This window comes from Eschrichtius robustus, chromosome 14, assembly GCF_028021215.1.
Source record: "Eschrichtius robustus isolate mEscRob2 chromosome 14, mEscRob2.pri, whole genome shotgun sequence".
NCBI lineage: Eukaryota > Metazoa > Chordata > Mammalia > Artiodactyla > Eschrichtiidae > Eschrichtius > Eschrichtius robustus.
Window position 1 is genome coordinate 3,562,056 of NC_090837.1, and position 27,575 is coordinate 3,589,630.

General features: G+C 41.6%; 1 protein-coding gene across 4 annotated transcripts in view; it reads right to left on the reverse strand.

Annotated features, from left to right (window-relative positions):
* Positions 1-27,575, reverse strand: part of GLT1D1 (glycosyltransferase 1 domain containing 1) — a 106,036-nt gene that overhangs the window by 30,331 nt on the left and 48,130 nt on the right. For all 4 annotated transcript variants that reach the window (XM_068562887.1, XM_068562888.1, XM_068562886.1 and 1 more), the window contains 4 exons: positions 24,124-24,160; positions 21,455-21,511; positions 12,505-12,600; positions 11,826-11,875 (listed from right to left, as the gene is read on the reverse strand). In XM_068562887.1, coding sequence (XP_068418988.1) covers positions 11,826-11,875; positions 12,505-12,600; positions 21,455-21,511; positions 24,124-24,160 — 240 coding nt within the window. The remainder of the gene's footprint in view (positions 1-11,825; positions 11,876-12,504; positions 12,601-21,454; positions 21,512-24,123; positions 24,161-27,575) is intronic.

Consider the following 27,575-nt stretch of genomic DNA (forward strand, 5'->3'; position numbering starts at 1 on the left):
ATGGAAAAACTGCCAATCCCTGATTTCTGCCCTCTATTTTTCCACTCAACAATCATACACTTAGGTACCTTTTGCATCCATTGGGGGGAAAAAAATCTAACGTGCAGAACTATCAAACAAGAAGAGAATTTTTTTTAAACAATGAAAGGTTTCCCATCTGAGTCGTCTTAAGCATGTTCTCGGTGTAAGCAGCATGCTGGCTGGATGTCCTTTGGCGTAACTATTACACATTGGGCATGGATTGCATACAGGCTGGTGTCTTCCAAAATGACAACCAGACGGGCCTTGCTGGCCTCTCACAAAGCACGGGTAGCTGCACTCTGAAAGTACAGATCTGTTTGGAAGTTCTGAGCAATTTCTCGCACCAGACACGGGAAGGAACGCCTGCCAATCAGAAGTTCAGTGGACGTGATAACGTCTTTTTTCCGCAAGCTGCTACAGTCCTGTAACGATGAGTTTCTTCACCTCTCCAGTAGAGGGTGCACTCTTTTTATTTTATTTTATTGAAGTATTGTTGATTTACAATGTTGTGTTAATTTCTGCTGTATAGCAAAGTGATCCAGTTATATATATATATATATATATATATATGTATATGTATATATATGTAACCTTCATATTCTTTTCCATGATGGTTTGTCACAAGATACTGAACACAGTTCCCTGTGCTCTACAGTAGGACCTTGTTGTTTATCCCTTCTATATGTAATAGTTTGCATCTGCTAATCCCAACCTCCTACTCCATCCCTCCTCCACCCCCCAACTCCCTGCCCCTGCCCTCCCCGGCAACCACAAGTCTGTTCTCTGTGTCTGAGTTTATTTCTGTTTTGAAAATAAGTTCATTTGTGTTATACTTTAATTTCACACATAAGGGATATCATATGTTATCTGTCTTTGTCTGACTTACTTCACTTAGTATGATAAGCCATGTTGCTGCAAATGGCATTATTTCATTCTTTTTTATGGCTGTGTAATATTCCATTATATATATGTACCACATCTTCTTTATCCATTCATCTGTCGATGGACATTTAGGCTGTTTCCATGTCTTGGCTATTGTGAACAGTGCTGCTATGAACATAAGGGTGCATGTACCTTTTTGAATTATAGTTTTTTCCAGATACATGCCCAGGAGTGGGATTGCTGGATCATGTGGTAGCTCTATTTTTAGCTTTTTAAGAAACCTACATACTGTTCTCCGTAGTGGCTGCACCAGCTTACATTCCCACCAACTGTGTAGGAGGGCTCCCTTTTCTCCACACCTTCTCCAGCATTATGATTTGTAGACTTTTTGATGATGGCCATTCTGACCAGTGTGAGGTGGTACCTCATTGTAGTTTTGATTTGCATTTCTCTAATAGTTAGCAATGTTGAGCATCTTTTCATGTACCTGTTGGCCACCTGTATGCCTTCTTCGGAGAAATGTCTCTTTAGGTCTTCAGGGAGAACTCTCGCAAGAGGCTTTTGTAGTCAGTTGCTTCCTGGGGGCTTCACCCTCCGTGGACTTGCAGGCAGTCATTTTTGCAGGAGCCACTGTACAGAGGCCTCCTTACTCAGCCCCCTTGTCCTTTGGCTGGAGCTCTGCAAGCTAGGGGCAACAGTGGGGTTACAGAGGGACACAAGGAGCTACAAACACAATGCTATTGCTAGAAAGATCTTTAAAGAATAAACTCAAAGCCATGCACGATTTATTGCTTACTGCTGTTGTTAACAGTCAGTACTCACTCGCTGCTTACTCTGGGCCTAAGCTACGCCAAGTCCTACGTGTGCATTACTTCTTGCCAACAATCCTGCAGTCATTTTCCCCACTTTAGGAGAGAGGACAGTGGAGCTCAGAGAGCTGGTGTAACTTAGCCAGGATCACACAGCTAGGAAGGTGCTGGGGCAGGAGTCAAACTCAGGCAGTCTGACTCTGGAGATGGCACTCTTACCCAAGTTCCACTGCCCCTCTGGTTTCTACTCAAAGGATTTTCATCATATAGTTTATACAAAGCACATGTGGGTTACGGAACCCCTCCCTACTTACTTATTTATGTAACAGGGAAGAACAAATCTGACTCCATATTGGATCTGTTTCTTTTATTTTAACTTTTGTATTCTACTGCTTTTGCTAAAAGAATGTTGCCTGTAGCCTGAAATATACAAGAGCCCATGCTTAAAGCTATAATACTTTTCCATTCATAGGGAGCTAAAAAGCTGCAGAACAGAGAATAACATTTGTCTTGTTGGAAGTTTACAGGAACAGCCTGATCTGACTTTCAGGGACAGCTGCAAGAACAAAGGATTCCAAGAAGTTTGTGACAGTCAACCACACCCCCTCCACTTTTAGTATAAAAGAAGCCTGAATTCTAACTCAGGTAAGATGGTTCTTTGGGACGCTAGGCCATCTTTTCGGTCTGCTGGCTTTCCGAATAAAGTTGCTGTTCCTTGCCCCAGCTACTCGTTTCTTGATTTACTGGCCTGTCGTGCGGCAAGCGGTATGAGCACGGACTCCATAACCTTTACTCTCCACTTCTCACCTCTCTCCTAATTGCATGTCTTCCTCTCCACCAGGAATGCCACCCTCCATCCCTAAAACCCATTCATCCCCCAAGGCACAGAAAAATGTCACCTTTCGGAGAAACTTTGCCCGGTTATCCAAACCAGAAGTAACATCTCCTCCCAAACTCCCACCAAAAGTGGGCCTACTTTTTGGGGTACCTGTCCATCTCTTCTCCTTAGACATGTTCATTTTCCTCCCAAGGTCATGCTAGTTCTATACTGGCTCTACCTTTCCATTTCCCACTTCTGATCCTTTTCATTCAAATTATCCTAAACCACTGAATTGCATTATAATCCTAACATCCTGTCATGAAAAGATAAACAGTGCAATGAAAGGCTTCTTTTGGCAATACACATTAATTCTGACATGCATGTTTTACTTGTGATAAATTTTAGTTAGAAATTCTTCATTTTTAATTTTTTTAAAATAAATTTATTTTATTTATTTTTGGCTGCACTGGGTCTTTGTTGCTGCGCTCGGGCTTTCTCTAGTTGCGGTGAGCGGGGGCTGCTCTTCATCGTGGCGCGTGGACTTCTCATTGCGGTGGCTTCTCTTGTCGCGGAGCACGGGCTCTAGGCACACGGGCTTCAGCAGTTGTGGCTCGCAGGCTTGGTAGTTGTGTTTCACAGGCTTAGTTGCTCCGCAGCATGTGGGATCTTCCCGGACCAGGGCTTGAACCCGTGTCCCCTGCATTGGCAGGCAGATTCTTAACCACTGTGCCACCAGGGAGGCCCCATTGTTTTTAATTTTTTTTAACACTTTTCTGCTCTCGTGATTAACTATTTAGGGGAAAAGAATTCATGAAGGGAAAAAAATTTTTTTTACAAGACAGCTGAAATACCTAACCCTTTAACTAAAATTTTGAAGGTATAACAACGGCAAGTTTCAAGTTGAAAGTACAAACTGCATTAAACTTTTCTGGGTGTGTCTTCCGCATCAGTTCATTTTCAAATCTCTTAGTGAAGCCAAGGGGAACAAAACACAAGGCAAGGAAAAAAGAAGGGTAGATATCTTTATTTAATGAAAGCACATGTTATGAAATTTTAAAAAGTGAAAACATTGCAAGTAGCAAAGAAAATTCTCATTTCCTCCTTCTGAGCTTATTTACTTTCCAGCAAAGTATATTGTCTCAACTCCCAGGCTTAAGGAAAATCATCTTTGATATACGAAATTATGGTGGAAAGTCATTAAGCTGTCATGCTGGAGCTGAATGTTCCTACCACACTGCTTACCAAAGAGTATCAGAAAATGCACCCACTCCAGGCCCCCGCCCCCGCCACGAGCAGAAACCACATGCTTTGCCGAGATGGTTGGACCAAGAGATCAAAGAAGCTTTAAGAGAAAACCAATGCCTTAAACCATTCTGCAGCTAAAACAGAATTCTAGCATGTCAACACAGAAAGGAAACATCAGCACAGAAAGTTCTTTCATGTAATGCCCGTACAATGCCGCCTACAAACCAGGCGCTGGGCCAAGTATGCACTCATTTTGGCCTCTTAAGAAACGATGAGGCAGGTTACGGTTTCTTAGTCACACCCACTTTACAGATGGGGAAAACTGAGGCCTGGAGCAGTGAAGTGCACCCAGCTAGCACACAACCACTCTACTACACAGCCATGCAAGACTACAATTTGCCTGACACAGATGATGCAATCTTGGTCCAAAGGTGTTAACTAACTTGCCAGCAGTAAACAGTAATGAAGGATTAGATAGATTTCACAGGGGACTGAGATCCCGCTTTTTGAAATGTTCTTGCTAAGAATGACCACAGAAGGAAACATACGTATCGCATCTAAAATACAAAGCACACACAAGAACATTTACTCTCCTATTTTATAAATCGTTGGCAGAAAGGTAATGCCACTCAAAAAGCAGAGCAATACTATTCCAAAGAAGAGTTGATAATTGCCTTCTGAGCCCGGCCATTGGACACGGCAGGAACCAATGTGAATGCTGTATGCAGTCCAGGCCCTGGGCTCCCCTGTCCTGGCAGACACACCTCTAGCCTGCATTGACTCTGTTAGTTAATTATTATTAACTAACCTACTATTAGGGCCTATTATTAGGGAATAATCGCAGTGCATGCAGCAGTGATTCCCTCTCTCTCTGTCCACGTCTCTGCGCGGAGCCTGGTCAGATCCGAGACCCCAGTGAAGACCTGGCTACGCAGCTCAGCCAGTGCCCCCTTGGATGCCGCATCAGTCCAGCTTCAGCCCGAGGGACTTTATTAGGAGGTGACAAGGGCTACTAAGAGAATTGTTGGGGAGGCTGAAGACCAGGTTTGGCTGCATCCACTTCTTAGTCTCTGGATCATTCCCTTCAAGCTCCACGGTCCAGCGTGGGTTACCTCCGCCAGTTTGTAAGGAGGGGAGCAGGCACCCGATCCCACTTCCACCAGACCACATGCAGTGGGAGGAGGTGAGGAAGACGCCCAGACGAAGCAGCGGAAGAGGTGAAACGGATGCCAAAGAGTCGAAGCAAAAAATCGATGAGCACGGCGTATGCGGATTACCTGTTTGCTTTTATGAGTGATCAAACAAAGAACTGAATACTTCCATAGGTCACTTAATGGAAATCAATGTGGCCATTATGTTTGGTCCCTGGTGTTTACTCAGTGATTTTCCCTCAGGGAAAGAGTGTTCTTGGCAGTGAAAATGGTGCTCAGCTGTTATTCAATGTAGCGATTACCCCTTATTGCGTCATCCTTTGACGCCATATGCTGATGTTTGTGAGCAAAACTTCAATAGCCTTGGATATCTTCATTTACTTCCGTGTTCATTTACATGAACAGTATGTATATTGTTGTATATATGTACCTTCATATGTATATGTATGAATACATATACACATATGCATATAATTGTATGTATATTGTCTGGGAGGAAGAAATTTTCCTCTCCCCTTCGAGGTTCTTCTGGCTGGTCTAAGAATTAAATTGACGTGAGACAGATGAACAGGAGAAAAATCAAACACAAGTTTAATTACATGTATGCATGGGAGAGACCCAGGAAAACTAAGTTATCAGCTAAAGACAGAAGAGGATGTGGAGGGTAGGGGTTTGGGACCTCAAAGTGAAGGAAGGCAATTCACATGGAGATGGAAAAGCAAATGTTTGGTGAACAAATGTTTGCTGGGGCAGGCAGAGACAATGGGCCACAGAGAGGAATTTAACAAACAGACCTTGCTGGGTTCCTCCCTGTCTCCACACCTAGTTGATACTGTGGTTACCTGTGGTGACACTCCCTTCCTGGTCCTCCATCGACATTCTCTGGGCAGTTAGGGGGAGGGTCAAAGGTTCTTCCTGAGTCTTTTGGGCCTTGATTGTTTACAGCTAGAAATAATAATAAATAATAATCCGCACGCCAAAGAGACATTTTGGGGTGGACAATTTCACTCTCCCACTATATATATATATATAATTTTATTTACCTCCTTGTTCGTTCCTTCAAGAAATACTTACTGAGTGCCACTGTGCTGCAGGCACATGGACATATCCCAGTGACTAGAATAGACATGGCCCCTTTCCGCAGGGAGCATGCAGTCTGGTTAGGACGACAAACAAGAACAAATAATGGCCACATTGATTTCCATTAAGTGACCTATGGAAGTATTCAGTTCTTGTTTGATCACTCATAAAAGCAAACAGGTAATCCGCATACGCCGTGCTCATCGATTTTTTGCTTCGACTCTTTGGCATCCGTTTCACCTCTTCCGCTGCTTCGTCTGGGCGTCTTCCTCACCTCCTCCCACTGCATGTGGTCTGGTGGAAGTGGGATCGGGTGCCTGCTCCCCTCCTTACAAACTGGCGGAGGTAACCCACGCTGGACCGTGGAGCTTGAAGGGAATGATCCAGAGACTAAGAAGTGGATGCAGCCAAACCTGGTCTTCAGCCTCCCCAACAATTCTCTTAGTAGCCCTTGTCACCTCCTAATAAAGTCCCTCGGGCTGAAGCTGGACTGATGCGGCATCCAAGGGGGCACTGGCTGAGCTGCGTAGCCAGGTCTTCACTGGGGTCTCGGATCTGACCAGGCTCCGCGCAGAGACGTGGACAGAGAGAGAGGGAATCACTGCTGCATGCACTGCGATTATTCCCTAATAATAGGCCCTAATAGTAGGTTAGTTAATAATAATTAACTAACAGAGTCAATGCAGTTTTGTACTCAGAGACCCTGCACATGACCTGGAAAGGCTACAGTCCTCCAAAAGTGTGTAATTTAGACTTAAAGAGTTTATTCAGTCACTGAGCTTAGCAGTTAACAAAGAAAAAGATGAATGGAAGAAGAGTGTACTCACAGTAGATGTCAAAGATAATTGTAATACCCGGGGTGTTTGAGCTACTCTAAGAGATAATGGTTAAAAGATGAATCTTAATGTGTCCCAAGATTTGACCTCTGACCCACTTCTCAAATCTATTTCCAAAAGATCAGCATATTAACCCGTAACATTGTAACAGATATTCAATTTCAAGTGTAAAATCCTTTTAGTCTCCTCCTAGTTCTGAATTCAAAAGTGATGTTAAATTGAATTCTTGATGCTGAAAACTGATAGATGCCTGGAAATCTTACAACGATGGTGGGGAAGAGCTTGTTTAAATTGAGGGGTCAGGAGAAGCATATCTGAGCCAGCCCAGTATGTGGGGAGGGAATCTTCCACTGAGGAAGCAGCCAAGGCACTGGCTTTCAAGAGGGAATATGTTTAGTGGATGGAGAGAAACACACACACACACACACACCATCAAGCATGGCCCAAGTCAGTGTTGTCCAAACTTCAGATCAGGGAGCACATCATGAAATCAATTTTGGAATAAAAATAACCTTTGTTTTAATGACATGGAATAGCAAAACAGAGACATGGAACAGGTTTTTTTAAAATATCAGAGTGTGTGAAATACATGAAGCAAGAGTATTGTTTAATAAAGCTTGTTTCTGGGGTGTGTGTGTGTGTGTGTGTGTGTGTGTGTGTGTGTATGTGTGTGTGTGTGTGTGTGTAGTGGGTCACTATGTAAAATGTGCAGGAGTTGGCTTTACTTGATGTCTGGCCATGGTAAAAGCTTTTTATAGAAATAGGCAAACAGGGTTGTTAGAAAACAGGGCGTCCTGCCCCGCTCTCCCCAACAGAACTGTTTTTAAACATTGACCAGCATACCACTGGTTATGGAGAAAAAGCAAACAAACATAAAACTTAACAGACACTAGCCTTATCTGAATTACTGGAGGATCTGAAATGTGTGTCTACATATATTGGTTTTAAGTCTTTTGGGCAATTCCCTGGCGGTCCAGTGGTTAAGACTCCGCGTTTTCAGTGCCGAGGGCCGGGGTTCGATCCCTGGTCGGGAAACTAAGATCCCACTAGCGGTGTGACATGGCCAAAAAAAAAAAAAAAAAAAATCTTTTGTAGGGAAGAGGGACTCAAGAAGGAAACAAGAGGTTTGAAGGAGTCTGTGACTAACTGGATTCCAAGTGCTGCCTTAGAAATTTAGAAACTCAAATGATTCTGTCTGCTAGGATGACACTAAGGTGTTTGCTGTAATGGCTATTGTAATGGCTCTTTAGATTTGATGAAGACCTTTTACAAGGCAGGGATATCGCTAGGGGCTGAATGCTTGTGTCCCCCCTAAAATTCATACGTTGAGATCTTAACCCTCAAGGTGATGGTATTGGGGTGGAGGGTGCGGTCTTTGGGAAGTGCTTAGGTCATGATGCTGGAGCCCTCATGAATGGAATTCGTGTCCTTACAAAAGACCCCGGAGAGCTCCGTCGCCCCTTCCACCACGAGGACGCAGCAAGACAGGAAGAGCATCCTCACGACAACATGACCATGCTGGCACTTTCGTCTTGGACTCGCAGCCTCCAGAACCGTCAGAAATAAATCGCCGCTGTTTGTCAACCACCCCATCTGCGGTCCTTGGTTAGAGCCGCCCGGATGGACCAAGACAGATCAACACTAGTCGGGTCCAAAGCCTTGGCTTCTGCGTTCAGGTCAGTGCAAGGCTGAGAAGGCAGCTGCATCCCTGCAGGCAGAGTTAGATCTGGAAGATCCAGTCTCTCCCGTCGGTGGAGGAGAAGTGAGCAAATCTCAGTAAAGCTCTGCACTGACTGCCTGACCAGTGCCAGGTGCTTACGGCTGGTTTCGCTAAGCAGCAAATCTGCAACCCAAGGATGCCTTTCCCCGTTTCCTAGAGGGTTTTTAGTTATAGATAGTGGAGTGCCTTGTGGAAGAAGTGCTTGCGAACTGTTACTGATTCATGGCAATGAACTTAAGGACTAGCAACTCTCAGGGCATAACTCTTCGCCACCCTTCACTCAAGAGTGCCCTTCCATGGCTCCTCTTTCTCTCATTCATTCCCCTGTTGCACCAAGCAAACCAGCTCGGTGGCTGAAGATGCAGCTTCAGAACGGTCCCACGGGGGCCCTGGGGGTGGGGCATTCTACAAGACTCGTCCCAGACCCGCACTTGCCCAGTAAGCATCCCGTCCTCAGGTATATCAGAGATTTATTAGACTAGTTTGGAAAAAGAGAGGAGGGGCCACTGGAATTGCGGAAGCACTTAAGCTTCCCACGACACATCTTTCCACGGTCCCTGCAAATCCGCTTTGCCTCGCCCAGCTCACGTCACCCTCTGCTCCCTGATCCTTAACAGGCAAAGTCATGACAGCCTTTGCTCAAAACCACTTCGGATTGCCTCCCTCTGGAAGTTACAAAAGGGAAAATACAGAGATGCATTTTGTAGGGCCAACAAGGCAAACAGAGAGAAAGAGAGAAAGAGAGAGAGAGAGAGTGTGTGTGTGTGTGTGTGTGTGTGTGTGTGTGTGTGCGCGCGCACGCATGCACAAGCATAAGTACGTTTGTCTAATTAGTTCCCAGCTGTTAAAAATAAGACATTTCACACACACAGGCATTTTTTCAAAAGAGAGAAAGAAAAAGGCCTCTGGATTGTGGCTTCTCTTGCAAGGCTGACAAGGGAGCCTGCATCTTTGAATGCAAACCCTGCTGTGGCTGAATCGTGCCCTGCCCACCATTCATTCCACAGTTGGCCACAGTCTCCACCCTCCCCTACCGTCTCCCAACCTGGAGCCTGAGGGATAAGTTTCCCTGCAGTGAAATTAGGAGGAAAGAGACACATTTTTTACACTCACTGCTCTTTTAAAATTAGGCAAACTAAAGTTAGAGGGAATGTTGTATGTTCCAAAAACAAATGGCAGAATAAATATCTTTGTCCTGAGAAGGGAAAAGCCTTCCTAAGTGTTTAATGTAAAAAACAATACAACAGTGTTTCTTCTAAAAGACTATGACTTAGAAAGCCTTTATGAAACAAATGGCATCCTTCACCTGTAGGCAACTGAGGTAAAGATAAAGATGCTTAATAAATGCAGGAAAGCACCACGTGTCCTGGTCACTCCCTCTTCTCTGACCTCTGTATCAGCTCAAATGCTGCCTTGGTCTTCATGTCTCTGGAAAAGGGTTTCTGGCACATATTTATGCTAAACTAGTGCTTCGAAGTTTGCCACCTCCCTCTAGGTTTCCTTAAAAGGAAACACGACAGAAAAAGTCAAACAGAGAAATCAGATCATCATTAGCCCGATGTTTGCGAACATTTTCCTCCACCAAGCGTTGTTCTTTCGGTGTTTCTTCCACTGGGCACACCGATTGATTCTCGATAAAAACTGTTTCCCAAACTTTGGCTATTTGCGTACTTTCACAATTTGTCACATCTGTGCCCCAGCTGTACTATTGCTTATTTACTACTTTTTGTGAAATCAATTCATTTTTAAAGGAAATTTTCAGCGTTGGAAAGCCAGTATCACACACCATAAGTAGAACAGAACCATAAAAGTAAAAACAATGGAGAAGAAAGCCACATTACTAAATTCTTTCAGGATAACTGTTGTTGCCATGGCTCTAACCTCAGGCCTTCTCTCTTGGTTAGCAAGGAATTTAGCATCAAACTAAAACTTTTTCAGTCAATCATGCTCTTCGAACAGGAGGATGGAAAGAGAATTAAAATAATAATAATAGTAACAACTTTGCCACTATGGGACTTAACATTCATTGCTCAACATGCATTCATTAGTGCACTAGGGATTATCTTGTTAACCATCAAAAGGCTGGCCCTGAGCGTGAGCGATGCGGGTATGCGCGTGCAGGCCTGGGTACGTGCGTGCCTGTGTGTGTGAGTGTCTGTTATACCAACAAAGAACATGGATGATGGGGTGATTCTTCTTCCGTGTGACAACCAATGTGGCTACACAGATTCTAGCCCTTGATATGTTTTTAGGCTAGGGGGCCTTTTTTGAGGTAAATGTAGTATTTCCAAAGGTCTTTAGTATTCGAAAGAAAAGCCTGCCACCCCCTGCATGCTCGGTGGGTCCCTAGGGAACTAGGAAACCACGAGAGGAGGAATTACAGAACAGAACAGGGAGGTCATGCAGGCATTTAACATGCAAAGACTCAGCCATCCCGCTGGGCAAAAGGGAAAGGAAGCGTGAGCCGTCGTAGGGCGCAGGGGAGGCACCGTGCAGCCCTGGCACAGAAGCCCCACGAAAAAAGAAAAGGCCTTGTTACCGCGGTGTTACATCCCACCTGGCGGGATGCGTATCTTATTTTCCAAACTGCTTGGAGCAAATCAGTGTTCACTTTCATGAGATGACCAGTGTGTCAGCACCCAGACTCTCTGCATCCTGAGCGCTTAGAATTGACTCTGGGACAGAGCACATGCTTGCTCCGGATCTGCCGGAGGGGAGAGGGAACATCCCGAGTCCCGGGGAGTGAGAAGCAGCACCTCCAAGCCCTGCCACTGGTCTCTGTTCCCCAGACAATGGCCACTGACAGGCAAGGACATGCCCCAGTGCAGACTGTATTTCTTGTGCTTTTCCACCCCACTCGGCTCTTGAATACAAGTTAATGGCTTAATCCAGTGCTCGGGTGAAGGAACAGCTCTGTGTTTGTCAGTTGAGCACTTCCAGGAAGTTTCAAAGACGATCTGGACCACATGGAACGTCTGCCTTATACACCGACTTACATGGACTGTCTTTATATGACTCCTCTGTATTCCCGTAAGAATTTCTTACCCTTTGCAGCAATAAGTTAATTGTAAAGACTTATAAAGCCTCATAATCTTTAACCTTGGTCTGGTGTTCATTGTTATAAAGGCAAACAGACTTTATTTACTTAAGAAAGAAATAAACCTTGGGTTAGAAAAGTAACAGAAACTAATTTTAGAAAATACATAAGAAGAATAAAGAGGAAACAGAGATGAGATCAATGCTTATGGCAAATCAACTTACTTCAGGACCGACGATAACCATATAAATGTTGGGCTCCTCTTGATGCCATTCTTGGGGAGAAAAAAAGAAAAAAAAAGAAAGACTTTTAAAATGGTTTTAAGTCACAGCTGAAAACATAAATCAGTTTAATATTAATTATGCTGCAATATAAATTATTTCATATCATTTTGCTTTCATTCATATTAGTCAACTTATAATTATTTTAAATGTAAGTATTTGACATTTTATGGTTTTAAGGAAAATATTTTTTTCTAGAACGTTGCACATTATTCAGATATCTAATTTATTAGGTAATTAGGATGGATATGCAATCACAATTCAATATGGATTTTAGAATATACTGAAGAGTCTATAGATTAACTTAAGCAATGCAACAAAACTCCAGATGTATCATACAAATTGGCATGTGTAAAATATTGCCAGATAAAATTATTTTAGACTTATCATTACTGGCTATGTTTTATGACTTCCTCAGAAGCTGAGGGCACAGGAAAGTAGGAAACAACTGAAATGACTACACAGCAAGATTATTTTTCTGGTTGTTTCCAAAGTAACAATCTAGAAACAGTTCTGCTGATGGGCCAAAAAAATGAGAAAACTCAAAGTCCTAAGGAGAGACACGTGAAGACAGGGACCCCGGTGGAATTCCGCAGGCAAAGGATCACCTGAGAACACATACCCGAGAATGCATCCACCAAATAGAGAGGGTCTTTCACTTGCCGGAGTCCACAGATGAGGAGAAACACGTGTAGATTGTCAGCGCTTTGGTTAATCTCTGCAACAGAAGAGTTCAGGCTATTTTCAACTAAGAGGACTCGGATCGATGACCCGGTGACAATGGCCCTGCAGACACAGCTCAGAGGCTGCTGGGCTCTGACCTCTCAGGCAGCTGCTCCCACGCCTAAGTTTTATCTTCATTTCACTGCATGAACTAACTGTTCCTCCTGATGAATCAACCTGAGCTGAACTTGGCCTAATAAAGTAAAGGTACTTTTGCTGCAATGCAGAAGGATGAGGTGATAAGAACTGACTGAGTTATTACTGAAATGTCAGCCACAGGTCCTAGAAAATATTTCCATGCAATTCCAGTTAGGAAGAATCTTTTCTTTGTGAAACTAGAAAGATGGTTTATATAGGAATGTCCTCCTGAGTTTGTATATGTCTATATATAGGGACACACGCGTAATGTATACGTGCCCACAGATACATAAAATAAAAGGTTTAGGTTTGCTACATTGAAAGTTGTCGTGTATGGCGAGTTGCAGGTGGCCACATTCTCTGTGGTCCCTCCCGGCAAGAGGTGGAACCCATTTCCCCACCCCTAGATGCTGGGCTGACCTGGTGACTGGCATCAATAACAGAGCGGAAGTGACTTCCAACTCTTGGCCATGGGAAGCCTGGTGCCCAACGTCCCACCCACTGGGATGCTGCTGGCCTTACAGTCAGGCCTGGTTGCCTCCTTAGGAATGAGACTTGGTGAAGAGAGACCCAACCAGCCACGCAGGACCCGTCAGGCCTCAGCCCAACTTACAAGTGAGCCCAGCACACACAGTGGAAGCAGGGGTGACCCAAGTCCAAACCGCCAATCCGCAAAATCACGAGAAAATCCATGGCGGTTGTTTTAAGTCACCATGTGTTGAGGAGGTCTGTTCGGCAGCCATAGATCATGCAGTCAACAGAAATGATTAATACCGGGGAGTTCCCCGGTGGTCTAGTGGTTAAGATTCGGCGATCTCACTGCCATGGCCTGGGTTCAATCCCTGGTCGGGGAACTGTGATCCCACAAGCCACATGGCATGGATCCCCACAAAAGGAAAAGAAAAGAAAAGAAGCCACCCTGCCTTCTTTATAAAATTTCATTAAAGAAAAAGAAATTATTAATATTAACCCAAGCTAGCCTACAACTTCACCATTTCCAAACATATGTAATTGGACATAAAATCACACAAGGAGAAGGTTTTCATTCATTCATTTCATTCATCCAATTCTTAATGCAAATAATTTCATTCCCTCTGTGCTTTAAGTCTTGAGTAGTAATATAATTAGAATGAATGTAATAAGATATATTGACAGCACTCTGACACAATCACAAAAGCTAATGATAATAATAATACATAACCAGCACTGGAGAAAGTCTTTACCGAAATGTTAAGATTCAGATGTCCTCTTAGAAAAACCTTAAACCATTATTACAGTCTCTGAATTAACTGTTGACAATTTCATTAAGATATGTTGAGTTTTGAGGTTTTTTTGTTATATACTTTTCCTATATTTTCAGTATTGAAACTAACCTTAGACAAACAGACCTTAGTGAATACTTCTTTGACCAAACATTTAAGCTAGAGGCTATGTCCAGAATTTGAATTTGAGATCAGAAGAATTTGAGGTCAGGCATTTGAATCTGGGGTCAGGAGACAAGCTCTTTTCTTTAGTAAATGATGCAGGGGACTTCCCTGGCAGTCCAGTGGTTAAGACTCCACGCTTCCACTGCAGGGGGCACAGGTTCAATCCCTGGTCAGGGAACTAGGATCCTGTGTGCTGAGCAGTACGGCCATAAAAAAATAAAATAAAAATAAAAATAATACAAAATAAATAAATTTTTTAAAATGATACAAATTGAAGAATACCATTAAGGAAAGGAAGGTCAGGTGTGAAAAACAGCCAAAACCTACACAGTTAGGCAAGAACCATCAATGAATGCTAAAACTGGTGAGGGGAAGTTTGATGAGGACAGAAATTACAAGTGCCTCCTCAAAAATAACGTATTGATTACAAAGGAAATATAACACCTGGACACGGGGAAACCGAGAAAGACACCCACTTAACTAACGGAGGAAAACTTAACCCAGCGCACGTGGCTTTATTTACACACACCCACACACACACACACACAGAGTTGATATATTTTTTTAAAAATCGCCAGTAATGGAAGAAGGTGATGTTACATGTCTCCAGGTGTGATACAGTGAGAAGGATAGAACATCCCTTACATCATCATCATCATGTAAATACATGGGATATCCATTCAACTATATAAAAGGAGTGAAAAAAAGGAAGGTAGAAGGAGAACCACGGAAGTACCAAAAAGAGGGGGAAATCAGAGAAACTATATTACCAAATTGGAAAAAAGTAAATACAAAAACAAAACAAACACAAAGACGGCATCCAGAGATGGCATCCAAAGAAAGCCCTATTTTAAGAACCGATGTGATGTCTCGGTAAAAAGGCTGCATCTAATTCTTTATTTTTACTTTGTGACAAGTGTAGATGCTGGAAACCTACTTTGTTCCTTGACTTCGATTTGACACGTGCTAGCTACTCAGAACAGCAGGTTCGGAAGACCTGCTGGCCTTCTGGTGAGGTAAAGCTGGAGAAAAGTGGCCCTCTACGTACCCCACCCCAGGATCCCTAGGAAAGCCGACCTCAAGAGAGAATAATCCATAATTTACAACACTGATCTTCAGAATGTTCTGACTATGACTTACAGTAAGATGTACACACTATACTGCAACCCTGTACACATGAAATATGTGTTTATACATATAGACACACAGACACACACAGACACGGCAGAGTTTCAAAGAATCATTTAGACCTATTGCATACAAGGCGCTCTGATATCTTCTATTCTATTTCATCTCAATTTTTAAAGGTGCTGCTGCCCAGTTCACTGAACTGATTTTGAGATCCCCCCCGACCTACCAGACCCTAGAGGGAGAAGGAGTTAATACCATATTCTCTTGCCTCTTTCCCCCTCTTCTTCCTGGGCAGGAGATCAAATGTCATGGGAATTTAGAAACCTATATTAGAATAGGATCAAACAAAGAACCAAAGTCTTTGTCTTATTCTAGGATTAAAAAAATTTTTTTTTCTTAATTAAATGCAGAGACAGCATTTGGGTTTGAGAGCTTACATGCACTTTTCACATACACCAATATCGTTTTCAGGAAATGAAGTTCAAAAATCCTGATCAAACAACTAAGGTCTCAGGCCCGACCTCATGGATGCATCAACTCTAAGTAATTCCATTTCAGCTTCTCCCAGGGCCTTGGCCAACTTCAGGGAAATGTACCATGTTCATTCTCAGATTTTAAAAAAGAACTAAAACGTGCTGGCCTCTAGAGGTTTGGAGGTGAGGCAGGTACCTACTTAATTCTTTTAGTGGATTTCATTTCCTCATTTGAACCCCAAGCTTATTTTTCTTCTCTTTACTTTTCCTCTCACATCCGGGATTCGCACAAGTCAGGGCTGGAACTCATCCCTTACAAATGCAACCATTTACGTGTCTTTCCGATATTACCATTTCCTGGAGAATGGTATTTTTATCTCCACAACGAAACGTGTTGATTTCATGGTCTGGCACCCTAGCGGTCCCAACAGACTAAGCACCACGCTCCCAAATCCTCTAAGTGACTCATCCGTCTGCTGGTTCTAGAATAGAAACCCGATCCACGTTTCTTTGCCATTTTCTTTGCCGTTTTCTTTTTGCACTTTCTCTTTGCACTTTCTTTTTGCACTTTCTTTGCCGTTTTCTATTCCAGCAGCTCTGTCTTTTTTGGTTTTTTTTTTTTCATGCGTGATTATAAGGAGAAAAGAGTTCAAGAACTTCTGTTGATTAGATTTAGTGACTTTTAGCTGAAAAATCTCATTTGGGGGGTTGTGAACGCATACAGGGATCTAATGACATGAATTTTCCACGTGAAAAAACAAGTGAGTTTTCCTAGGAATAGCCTGAGGAAGGAAAATATGACCATCTGAGTTTTGCATATGAGAGTTTCCATATAGAAATACAAATAGAGTTTTAAGGAAGAGAGAGAGAAAATTAAATAAACAATGAAAGTACAAATAAAATGAAAATAAAAACCAAGAAGGTGTGTCCGGGTCAAGTTTAAGCTTTCACAGTTTTGGGATTTGATGGCCTGAGAGGCACCATTACTCTAGATGCATTACTTACTGGCATTTAAAAGCAAAAATCCTGGATCACTGAATCATAACATTTAAGATGTACCTGAAAACACAAAGACCAGATAACTATCTTGATGTCTAAACACATACCTTCGGATCGGAAGTGCTAATGAGAACATCGCGTGAAAAATTATAACAATGCCACTTAGTGCCTTTAATCTATTTTATTCTTTATTTGTTCCTAGTTGACCTGTTTGATCATGGAATCTGGTTGGCATAAAACTGATTTCATGTTTTAAACTAAGGAGACTTAGTTAATTTGTTAGCTTGGGCTTAGAGATATTACTGAACGTTCTCAGCTAACCCGAGACATACCTTAAAGGAAAATAAACCCTGAAATTGACATCAGGTATTTAAGAAGGTGACTATAAACCCTGGGGACTAATCCGCTACCCACCTATTTATATTCAGTGTTCAGTGAGGCCCTTCCCAACCCACTCCCTTTGATTTCAAGGTTAACAATTCATAGGAATCCAGAGGGTGAGTATTTGATCACTAACGGTCTGCATCAAATTCACTGTAACTTCTGTTTTCACTGTCTCAGCCCAGAGTAGAAGTGACAAAACACAATCATGGGTTTAGAATGCTCCAGAGGCCAGGGTGAGATAGAGGACGGGTGAGAAAGATGGTCTACCTCTGGAGTCTGAAAGTTGACAAAGATGAATGACTGTACAAATGAGAACAGACACCTGATCATAAAACCCTGAGACGCCGCTGAATTCAGCTCCCACAGTCCCCGCCGGAGCTTCCCTGAGCCCATATATTCTGAATGCATTTACAGCTTCTGATCGCACACATTAAGAGTAAACTGAAGCCAACATTCCCAAGAGGGGATGTTGTCTGCGGAGTATTTTAAATCTCCTGGCTGTTCCGTTAATCACTCCACAGTAAGACCGGTGAAACAAGCAACCATCAGGGTACAGACCTTGATGACAAATCACTCTCCTTTTGGAAATTATGAATCTTAGTTACACCGCAACAGTGACCTCTGATATACAGAAGATGGAATAACCTTACAACAGGCCATTTAAAATGGGCCTCCTGGTTCTGAATAACGGCTTACACTTCCTGACATGATAAAGCAATTGGATGGTGTGGGTTCATTTGTAATGCTGACAAGAGTTCTGCCATTCTTCTGAGATTGATGTAAAACACTTGGAAAATTATTTCTAATCAAATGTTTGGAAATTTCTTCTTTTCAAGGGAAGCGAACACTTGACACGGAATATGTGTTGGAGGTTTTGTCTGAAGTTTTCGGAGTAAAAACAGGCCTGGGGTGTCTTCCTGTCTGCTGAGGGCAGGGCACTGATTTTGCATTTTCACTCTCTTCTCTGAGATTTACAGCAGGACCTGCAACTTCAACTCCCCTAATCTTACCCCTGCATTGTTGTCTTTAGAGAGAAGTATTTCAGGTTAAAAGAGATGACTTCTTAGGCCTCAAATTGCATTTGCTGAGACAATTTTAGCTGTTCTAGTACCTTTACCAGAATTACAGGGCTGATCAGCCTGTAAGGCAGTTATAATCCCAAATAGCATACACTTATGGGCTTCATTTGTGGACAACTAAACTTTTTACACTTAAAGATATTGTACAATACAATAAAATTTTGCTTAAGCACCGTAATTATGTTTCGATCATACCATGCACAGAAAACACAATGGCACCACATGTAGAGAAAATGGTACCCTCATAGCTTCACTGATGGACATGCACCCTGATGTCACCTTTCCAAGGTGACACACTTACACATCATGTAAGATGTATGAAAGCTCTGGTTAAATGCATAGTCTAATCCAGCAATTCTATTTTTAGGAATTGCTCCTAAGAAAACAATTGGGCAAACATATGAAGATTAAAATCCTAGCACTTTCATCACTGCATATCAAAAAGTGTTTAAAAAATCTAAATTCCCAACCAAAAGGATTGTTTGGATACATTTATAGAATTTTAAATACAATAAAGGAATTAAAAACATGATGTAATTAGAACCAATAAATTTATATTTCAAGATATAATGCCAATGTATTACAAAAATCAAGTGTATCTCTATATACTAGCAACTAAAATTCAAAACTGAAATTAAAAAGAAAACTTTTATAGCACATCAAGAATAATAAAATCCTTAAGAATATTTTTAAAAGACATGAAAGACCTGTACAAATCATTATGAAGATAAATAAGACCCAGGCAAATGGAAAGATACATCATGCTCAGAGATCTTAAGACAAATTATTGTTAAGAAAGCAATTCTCTCTAAAATGATCTGTGGATTCAATGCAACAAGATTGTATAGAAATTGACAAGATGATTCTAAATTTTGTATATGGATATGCAAAAAACCTACAAGAGCTAAAACAATTCTGAAACAAAGTCATAGGCTAACCCTATCTGATTTCTAGAAGTACCATAAATCTACAACAAGACAGCGTGATACTGGCATAAGGGTAGATTTATACAGACACAAAGGAACACACACAGTAAACTGATTCTCAGCAAAGGAACCAGAGCAATTCATTGAAAAACATTTTCCAATGATACTGGAATTTACAGAAAAAAATGAATTTCGATCCCTACCTCCTAATATCACACACAAAATTTAATTTCAGATGGATTACAATCCTAATGGAAAAGCTTAAACTTCTGGAGGAAAAAACAAGGAAGATATCTTTTTGACCTTAGGGTAGGCAAAGATTTCTTAGGCAGGACTCAAAAGGACTAACTATTAAAGAAAAAATTGATCAGCTAGACTTGAACAAAATTTAAAACCTCTGTTCTTCAAAAGACATAGTTAAGAACATGAAAAGGTAAACCAGAGAATGGAAGAAAACATTCACAATATATGTATCTGACAAAAAGCTTGTACCCAGCGGGAAAAAAAAAAGCACAAAACCCTCCTGCAGACCAAGAATTAAAAGACAACACACTAAAACATTTGGGCAAAAGGCCTGGCTAGACACCTCACCAAGGAAGATACCGATACATAAATGCCCAACACCACAATCAAATACCATTTCGTGATCCCCTAGGATAACTACAATTAAATAGACTGTCCACACCAATTGTTGGCAAGGATGTGCCATAACTAGGTCTCTCATCAACGTCTGTGGAACTGTAAAATGGTACAACACTTTCGAAAACTGTTTGGCTCTTCTTTTATAAAGTTAAGCATGTATCCACCCTACACTCAAGCTATTCACCAGAATCCTTGCACAAGAATGTGGAGAGCAGTTTTATTTATAGTACGTAAAAATGGAAAACAATTCAAAAGTCCATCAATAGGAGAACAGAGAAGCAATGTGTGACACATCCATACAATGGAATAGGACTCGGTAATAAAAAAGGAGGAGCTACAGATACACACAATATGCATGAATCTCAAAAACATTATGCTGAGCAAAAAAGATGCCAGACACAAAAAAGTACTTACTGTATGATTCCACTTAGATGAAGTTCAAGAACAGGTAAAACGAACTGATGATGACAGAAATTGGAATAGGGGTCCCTTACAGAGGGATGGGAATTAAATATGGAAAAGCACAAGAGGGGACTTTCTTGAGCAGTGGAAGTGTGATCTGTCTGGATTAGGGTATTTACACATTTGTCAGGACTCATCTAATCTTACCCTAGAAGTCTGTTTTTCACGCCACGTAAATTTTACTTTAGTTTAGAAATTTTTAAAAATGAATAAGTTAGCTCATATTGTTACTAACATAATGAATAAATAAAGCAGGTTAGAGCAGTAAGTACAGTTTGACTCTACTTTTGTCTTTTAAAAATCATTATATATATGATTATTTATACATATGTATTATTTAAACATAAAATATAAAGTCACACCTAATTATATATAATTTATATATAATCTATACATAATATAAATAATATAGGTATCATACATATTATGCATTTACAATAAATATACAAATATCACATATTTATATATTTACATGATTTTAAAAGACAAAAATATGTAATAGGTTAATACAGCTATAATTTAATATTATATATAAATGCATGAAAAGCATTAATATAGATATGTAAAACTGTTGAGAAAGATATATCAAAAGCAGTTCCTTTTTGGTGCTGAGATTTCAAGTGGTTTAAAAGTTTCTTAATCTGATCTCCATCTTACAATGGTCACATATTTTTTTTTTTTTTTTTTGGCCATGCCACGCGGCTTGCAAGATCTTAGTTCCCCGACCAGGGATCGAAGCCGGCCCCATCCGTGATAGCGCCAAGTCCTAACCACCGGGTCGCCAGGGAAGTCCCACAAGAGTCACTTCTTATGTGTGTAGCTAATAAAGTAACACCGAATGAACACAGGAGGTTGGCATCCTTAATAAGGACAAATGTCACATGATACTAGGTGTTTGGGAGGTTTGTCCGAAGAGCAGCGTCAGAGAGGCTGGCATTACTCTTCCTCCTGCATCTCAGCTGCATGCCCATCCTCACCGGGATGGGACCACTGATGACACCTCGGCAAACGGGGAGAAGCGAAGTTTGTTCTAATCGTGCCTTGCTCCCTCCTTTGTTCTACCCAAAGAGTCCATTTCTTTGACCCTGACAGCCTCTTCTTCAAAACCATGTGAACCTAGCAAGGAACTGACACAAGTTGGCAAGATGCACTTGAGTCAAAATCCTACCAGAAGATTTCATCTCTTACCTGAACGCTGAAGGAAGGTGTTCCAGTTAAAGGTGGTGTTCGGCACTGTTGCAATTCCTGGGTCAAAGGAAAGAGAACAAAAGAAAGTTCATGTTGTTGAGACATAACCAGTTATTTTGTGTTGACATTCAAATAACCGTCATACTCGGTTCTTATAAAGAACTAAAGTTCTGAGGGCTTGGCTGAATTCCCATGAATCCCTCCAAGCCTGTGAGGTTTAAAATGAGCCCACAGGGGACTTCCCTGGCGGTTCAGTGGTTAGGGTTCCGTGCTTTCACTGCCGAGGGCCCGGGTTCGATCCCGGGTCGGGAAAGTAAGATACCGCGTGCCACGCAGTGAGGCCAAAAACAAAAATAAAAAATAAAATAAAATTCGCCCACAGTTCCCATGGAGAAAAGATCCATCACTTTCAACCCCACCATCCATTCCTGGGCCAAACTGTCTCTAAGTCACAGAAAGCTTAAGTTCCTAAAAAATGCACATAGGTGACAGATATCCAAAACATTCCCAACTAAACTCTAAAAGAAATTACATAGAAATTATGTCTGTATTTAAAATTCCTCATCTCAACCTTCTAAATCATACATAATTTCCTGCTATCTGTGTCACTTTTTCAGACAGCTTTCAGTTTAAAGTCCTCTGAAAAAATGAACATTTTAAGATTTCAAAAATCCAGAGGCAACATTTAACAGATTATCTCGAGAGCAGAAAAGATGTGAAATTTTATGGAATGTAAATTAAGTCGTCGAACCGCCTCTCCAAGGCACTTGTAAGCTGGCCGTTCACACTGACTAGTACAAATGACAGTTCGTAAAGTTTGTAGTAAAGTCCACTCCACGCCTGCCCCAGCACAGACTGTGAGTGGACGTGTTCCACCCGGTCCTGGAAACCCTTAAGCCCTGTTAAGCAGGTTGAGTCCTCTAGTTTATCCCGCTGGAAACCGAGGTTCATCGAGGTTAATCGGGATACAAAATGTTAGGTGTCAGAGGCTGCGTCCAAACCCACGCGCTGCATCAAAGCCCATGTTTTTCCTGCAGCACCAACGTCTTCCGTGGCTATAAACCAGGGGCCGTGGCAGAGGAATGGAAGGTCCAACCCCAGGCCTGCCCTGACACTCACACATCCCTTTTATGCACACTGAGTCGGTGCATCGTTTTTTAAATGGGGGCTCCAAGAAAGAGTTCATTTGATGAGTGATTCTGCTGCTAAAAGTATTCCTGAAACCACTAGGGCCTTGATAATGTAATGTTTATAAGGTGGACTTGTACGCGTGACCCTGGGCTCAGCACGGGTTCAAACCTAAGCTCAGAATCAGCTACATGTTCTTTGGAGCTACTGTTTCCCTGATCTCTATTTTGCGGGTCAGTGGTTTACTAGATGTGTTTAGGAGATACTGAGGGTCTCAGGAAAGGATGTCAGAGACCACCACAGGGGCAGGACTTGGGGAGAGCAGGGAGGGCTGGAGATGGAGGCAGAGGGCTCCGGGGCCCCAACTCAACTCAACTCAAACGGACAAGCTCTTCTTTTTCCTTTTGTAAACAAGCCACTGATAGAGTATTTGCACTTCTTTTAAGTGATCTGCGATCTGTATTTAATTCAATTTAATTTTATTTTTTTAACTTTTTATTTTATATTGGAGTATAGCCAATTAACAATGCTGTGATAGGGACTTCCCTGGTGGTGCGGTGGTTAAGAATCCACCTGCCAATGCAGGGGACACGGGTTCGAGCCCTGGTCCAGGAATATCCCACATGCCGCAGACCAACTAAGCCCGTACGCCACAACTACTGAGCCTGCGCTCTAGAGCCCGTGAGCCACAACTACTGAAGGTCGCTAGCCACAACTACTGAGCTCACGTGCCTAGAGTCCATGCTCCACAACAAGAGAAGCCACCACAATGAAAAGCCCACACACCACAACAAAGAGGAGCCCCCGTTCGCTGCAACTAGAGAAAGCCCGCACACAGCAACAAAGACCTAACACAGCCAAAAATAAATAAATTTATTAAAAAAAAAAAAAGTAGTGATAGTTTCAGGTGTACAGCAAACTGATTCAGTTTTACATATACATGTATCTATTCTTTTTCAAATTCTTTTCCCATTTAGGTTGTTACATAATATTGAGCAGAGCTCCCTGTGCTATACAGTAGGTCCTTGTTGTTTATCTATTTTAAATATAGCAGTGTGTACATGTCAATCCCAAACTCCCTAACCAGCCCTTGCTCCCACCCTTCCCCTCTGGTAACCATAAGTTCGTTCTCTAAGTCGGCGAGTCTGTTTCTCCTTTGTAAATAAGTTCATTTGTATCATTTCTTTTTAGATTCCACATATCATACAATATTTCTCTTTCTCTGTCTGACTTCACTCAGTATGACAATCTCTAGGTCCATCCATGTTGCTGCAAATGGCATTACTTCATTCTTTTTAATGGCTGAGTAATATTCCACTGTATATATGTGCCACATCTTCTTTATCCATTCTTCTACATTTTAAATTATTCTCTTATAACGTACTCCTATTTTTATCTTAATGTTAAAAATAATAAAAGTGTACCCATTCTACTATTTTCAAGTAAATCCCAGACATCATGTTATTTCATTTCAGTAGGTATCTCTAAAAGATAAAAGACTCATTTTTTTTTCAAATACATATATATTTAAGATTTCTTACCTTGACTCTGGACATAGATCTTATCCTTAGCATGTGGCTTTTGAAAAGAGGGGAGAAAGAAAAAAAAGTAAGTTTGCTAGTCTATTCCCATTGCTGTTTAGAAATAAAATGAAGGCCATAAAAATATCCTCTTGGAAAACATCACAAAGAATCATCTACACAGCCACTCACAGACTAGTTACTTTATCAGAGCAAAGAGTTCCCTCTGCTTTTAATGGGGGTTAGCCCATTAAAAATACAGCTTATCTAAGGTAAGAAGTACAAAGATATCCCTTAAATCAGGCATAATGCAATATTACAAATTTATAGTTACTATGTTAGTAGAAAAGTTATGAAGCTCAGACAGAGAACATGCCAGGGATACAGCCCATCAGGTGCATATCAGGAGCTGAGGTTGAAGACAGAAGTTTTGCGATATGTGGTTTGTGGATACAAATCCTTGAATAGAGAGAGTACACTCCCCACCTTTGGAGAGGAAAGGAGGAAGGGGAGGGGGAGGGGGAGGGGGAGGAGGGAGTGAGGAGAAGAAGATGAAGACAGAGATGGAGAAGAAGATGGGGATGGAGGAGGAGATGGGGATGGAGGAGGACATGAAGATAAAGATGGAAGAGGAGATGGGGATGGAGGAGGAGATGGAGGAGGAGATGGGGATGGAGGACGAGGGGTACCCAGTATGTTGGGAAACAAGAGAACAGGCACCAGGGGGCAGATTCTTTCAGGATGTGAATGGACTGGTCTCAAGGACCCTGTAAGGACCTCCCCAAAAGCCTCTTTGACATCAAGGGACACCACGACACTTGCATGACTGATCTAGATATATGTCCCCAGATATAAACTTACTATCCCTGGTGGTGTTTTCTGGCGGAACTTCACAAAACTACTAGAGAGAAAAAGAATCCACTTCTCAAGCTCGTTTTGAAACAGTGACATAAATATTTTAAAAATCAGGTTTAGACCCAAAGGTGGATGTTACAGGAGCAGAGTGAGAAATCCACTTTGAAGGGCAGCAGGGTCAAGTAAGTCAAGAAACAGAGGGCTGTTTCTCGTAAGTGATCAAAGATATGGTCATTTTGGTGATAAAGTCTAAAATGGTGCATCTTTCTACCATGTGGCCTAACTATCAGCTCCATGCATGAAACGACTAAACTAGGTAAAGAGTGGCCACCACAGAAGTTGCATCTTCGTGCTCTCTCTACCTAAATGTGTGTGAAGGGCTCCGGGTGGTCCTCAAGGTGACCAGGATCCTGCGTATTGCATGTGGTCTGCTGACCCACTTTGACCTTCATCCTCAAATCAGCTTTCTGTTTTGGGAAACAAACTAAAGGTGAGGCAGTCCCGACAAGGGAGAGACGATCAATGGGGAGAAGAGGGAGTTACCCTGCCCTCTGCCTGGTGGATGGGAAGGTTCTGGGAGAGGCAGCATCCGGCCATCCTAGGACGGCTGAACGGAAGTTGGTACAGAGGGACTTCCCCGGCGGTCCAGTGGTTAAGACTCCAGGCTTCCAATGCAGGGGGTGCGGGTTCAATCCCTGGTCGGGGAACTAAGATCCCACACGCCGTGCATGGCACGGCCAAAAAAAAAATAAGGAAGTTGGTACAGATACAAGTCTTGGTTTGGTTTTGCTTTTGACCTTAGCATTACATTTTGTATCTATCCATCAGAGGTACCTGAGACCTCTAAAAGTCTTCGAGTATCCTCCTCAATACACCACATAGCAGGATGCAGCCCCTTTTAAAATGCCCTTAAAATAGCGAGCCTGCAAAAAAAGAGCTTCAAAAATCTCTTCTCTACTGGTTAAAAAAGATATTAACCTTAATGGAAAAAAAAAATGGCTGATAGCAGCCATTTGAAATCAGAGTTTAGCTTAGAGCCCTAAAATATTTCTTTTTGTTAAATTATAATTTCACTAGAAAGCTGAAGAAAATTGTACTGGAATGGAGTGCAGGCTAAGAGTTTCCTCTTCTTTAACCAGACCTAAGTCTACAACATTGGCTCAGATAACATCCATAAGAAGGATACTGAAGCACTGTCAAAAATATACCCGGATAGCATTTTAACTTTAAAGGTAATACAAGTGTTTGACAAAGACAGATTCAATATAATTCTATATAAATTCAATTCATGACTGTCAGGCAAAATGGAGCTTACAGCCTTACTACTATTTTCATTAGAACTGTGCCGTGCAATTAGAAATATGTAAACCCCAAATGCTCCTCTCAAGAAAGTTCCTTTGGGCACAAACAAAAATTAATTAATTAAAAGGGTATCTCAACTCTATAAACAGAATAAGTTGACTCTATATGGAAATGTCTGGGTTTACCTGCTGATTTTACCTATCTCTGAGGATTATGTCCCCAAAATCTACTGAACTCCCCCCCAAAATAAGTAAGTATCAAGTCCAATATAGACTTTTAAAACATGTCATGAGTGGTATTTGAAGATCTTATCCAAGCAAATCTAGAAAACAGAGGCACAGTATAAAGGAAATCTGCATTTGAGTTATTTTTAATCATTGTAAGAAAAGCGATCTGGCAAAAGCCAATTGGCTTATATTGATTTTGAAAATCATTTTCTATATTAAAATGCTCTAAATACAAATTAGCTTTCTTTGCTCAGTATTTATTGTTGTTTCACTTGCCTTGAAACAACATGAGTCGAAGTCCTTATATATATCATTTCCCTTGGAAGATCAGCTCATTGATGCATAAAATGAAAAAGAAGACTCGTGTGTGTGTGTGTGTGTGTGTGTGTGTGTGTTTATGTGTTTATGTGTGTGTGTGTGTTTATGTGTGTGTGTATGTAGGAAGGGTGGAGAGGGAAGATTTTCCATTTTTTTCTCCATTTTTAATGCCTATGAGAAACCATTACTTAATTTGACCCACTACTAAATATAAAAAGTCAGTGCTCTACAAATACCTATAAATACATGTGACATTGTAACAGACCCAAATGCTCATTTATGCCTTTTTATAATGGAATACCAGACAGACAGCAACAACAAAAAGATTTCCCATTCTTTTATTAATATAACCTTCTGAAATTAAACTTTCTACCAAATGGAAACCACAATAAATATCACTTTTAAAATCTATGCACAATTTCATCCTCTCCAGGTGGCAAAAATATTAATTTACAACTTCTGATGATGGCTTTGTTAAAAGTCATTTAAAAATAGCTACAAATTACTTAGAAGAAGTCATGGCCTGTAAGTGTATAGCTTTCAAAATACATCACAAAACACAGAAATTGGGCATTTTTCAGGGGACATGGGTCTCTTCTTTTCCCCCCCTTCTCTTTTTCCTTAGAAATTGTTTTTAAGTAAGGAAAGAAAATAATGTTCAGGGAATTCCCTGGCGGTCCAGTGGTTAAGACTCAGTGCTTTCACTGCCAGGGCCCAGGTTCAATCCCTGGTCGGGGAAACCAAGATCCCACAAGCCACATGGCGTGGCAA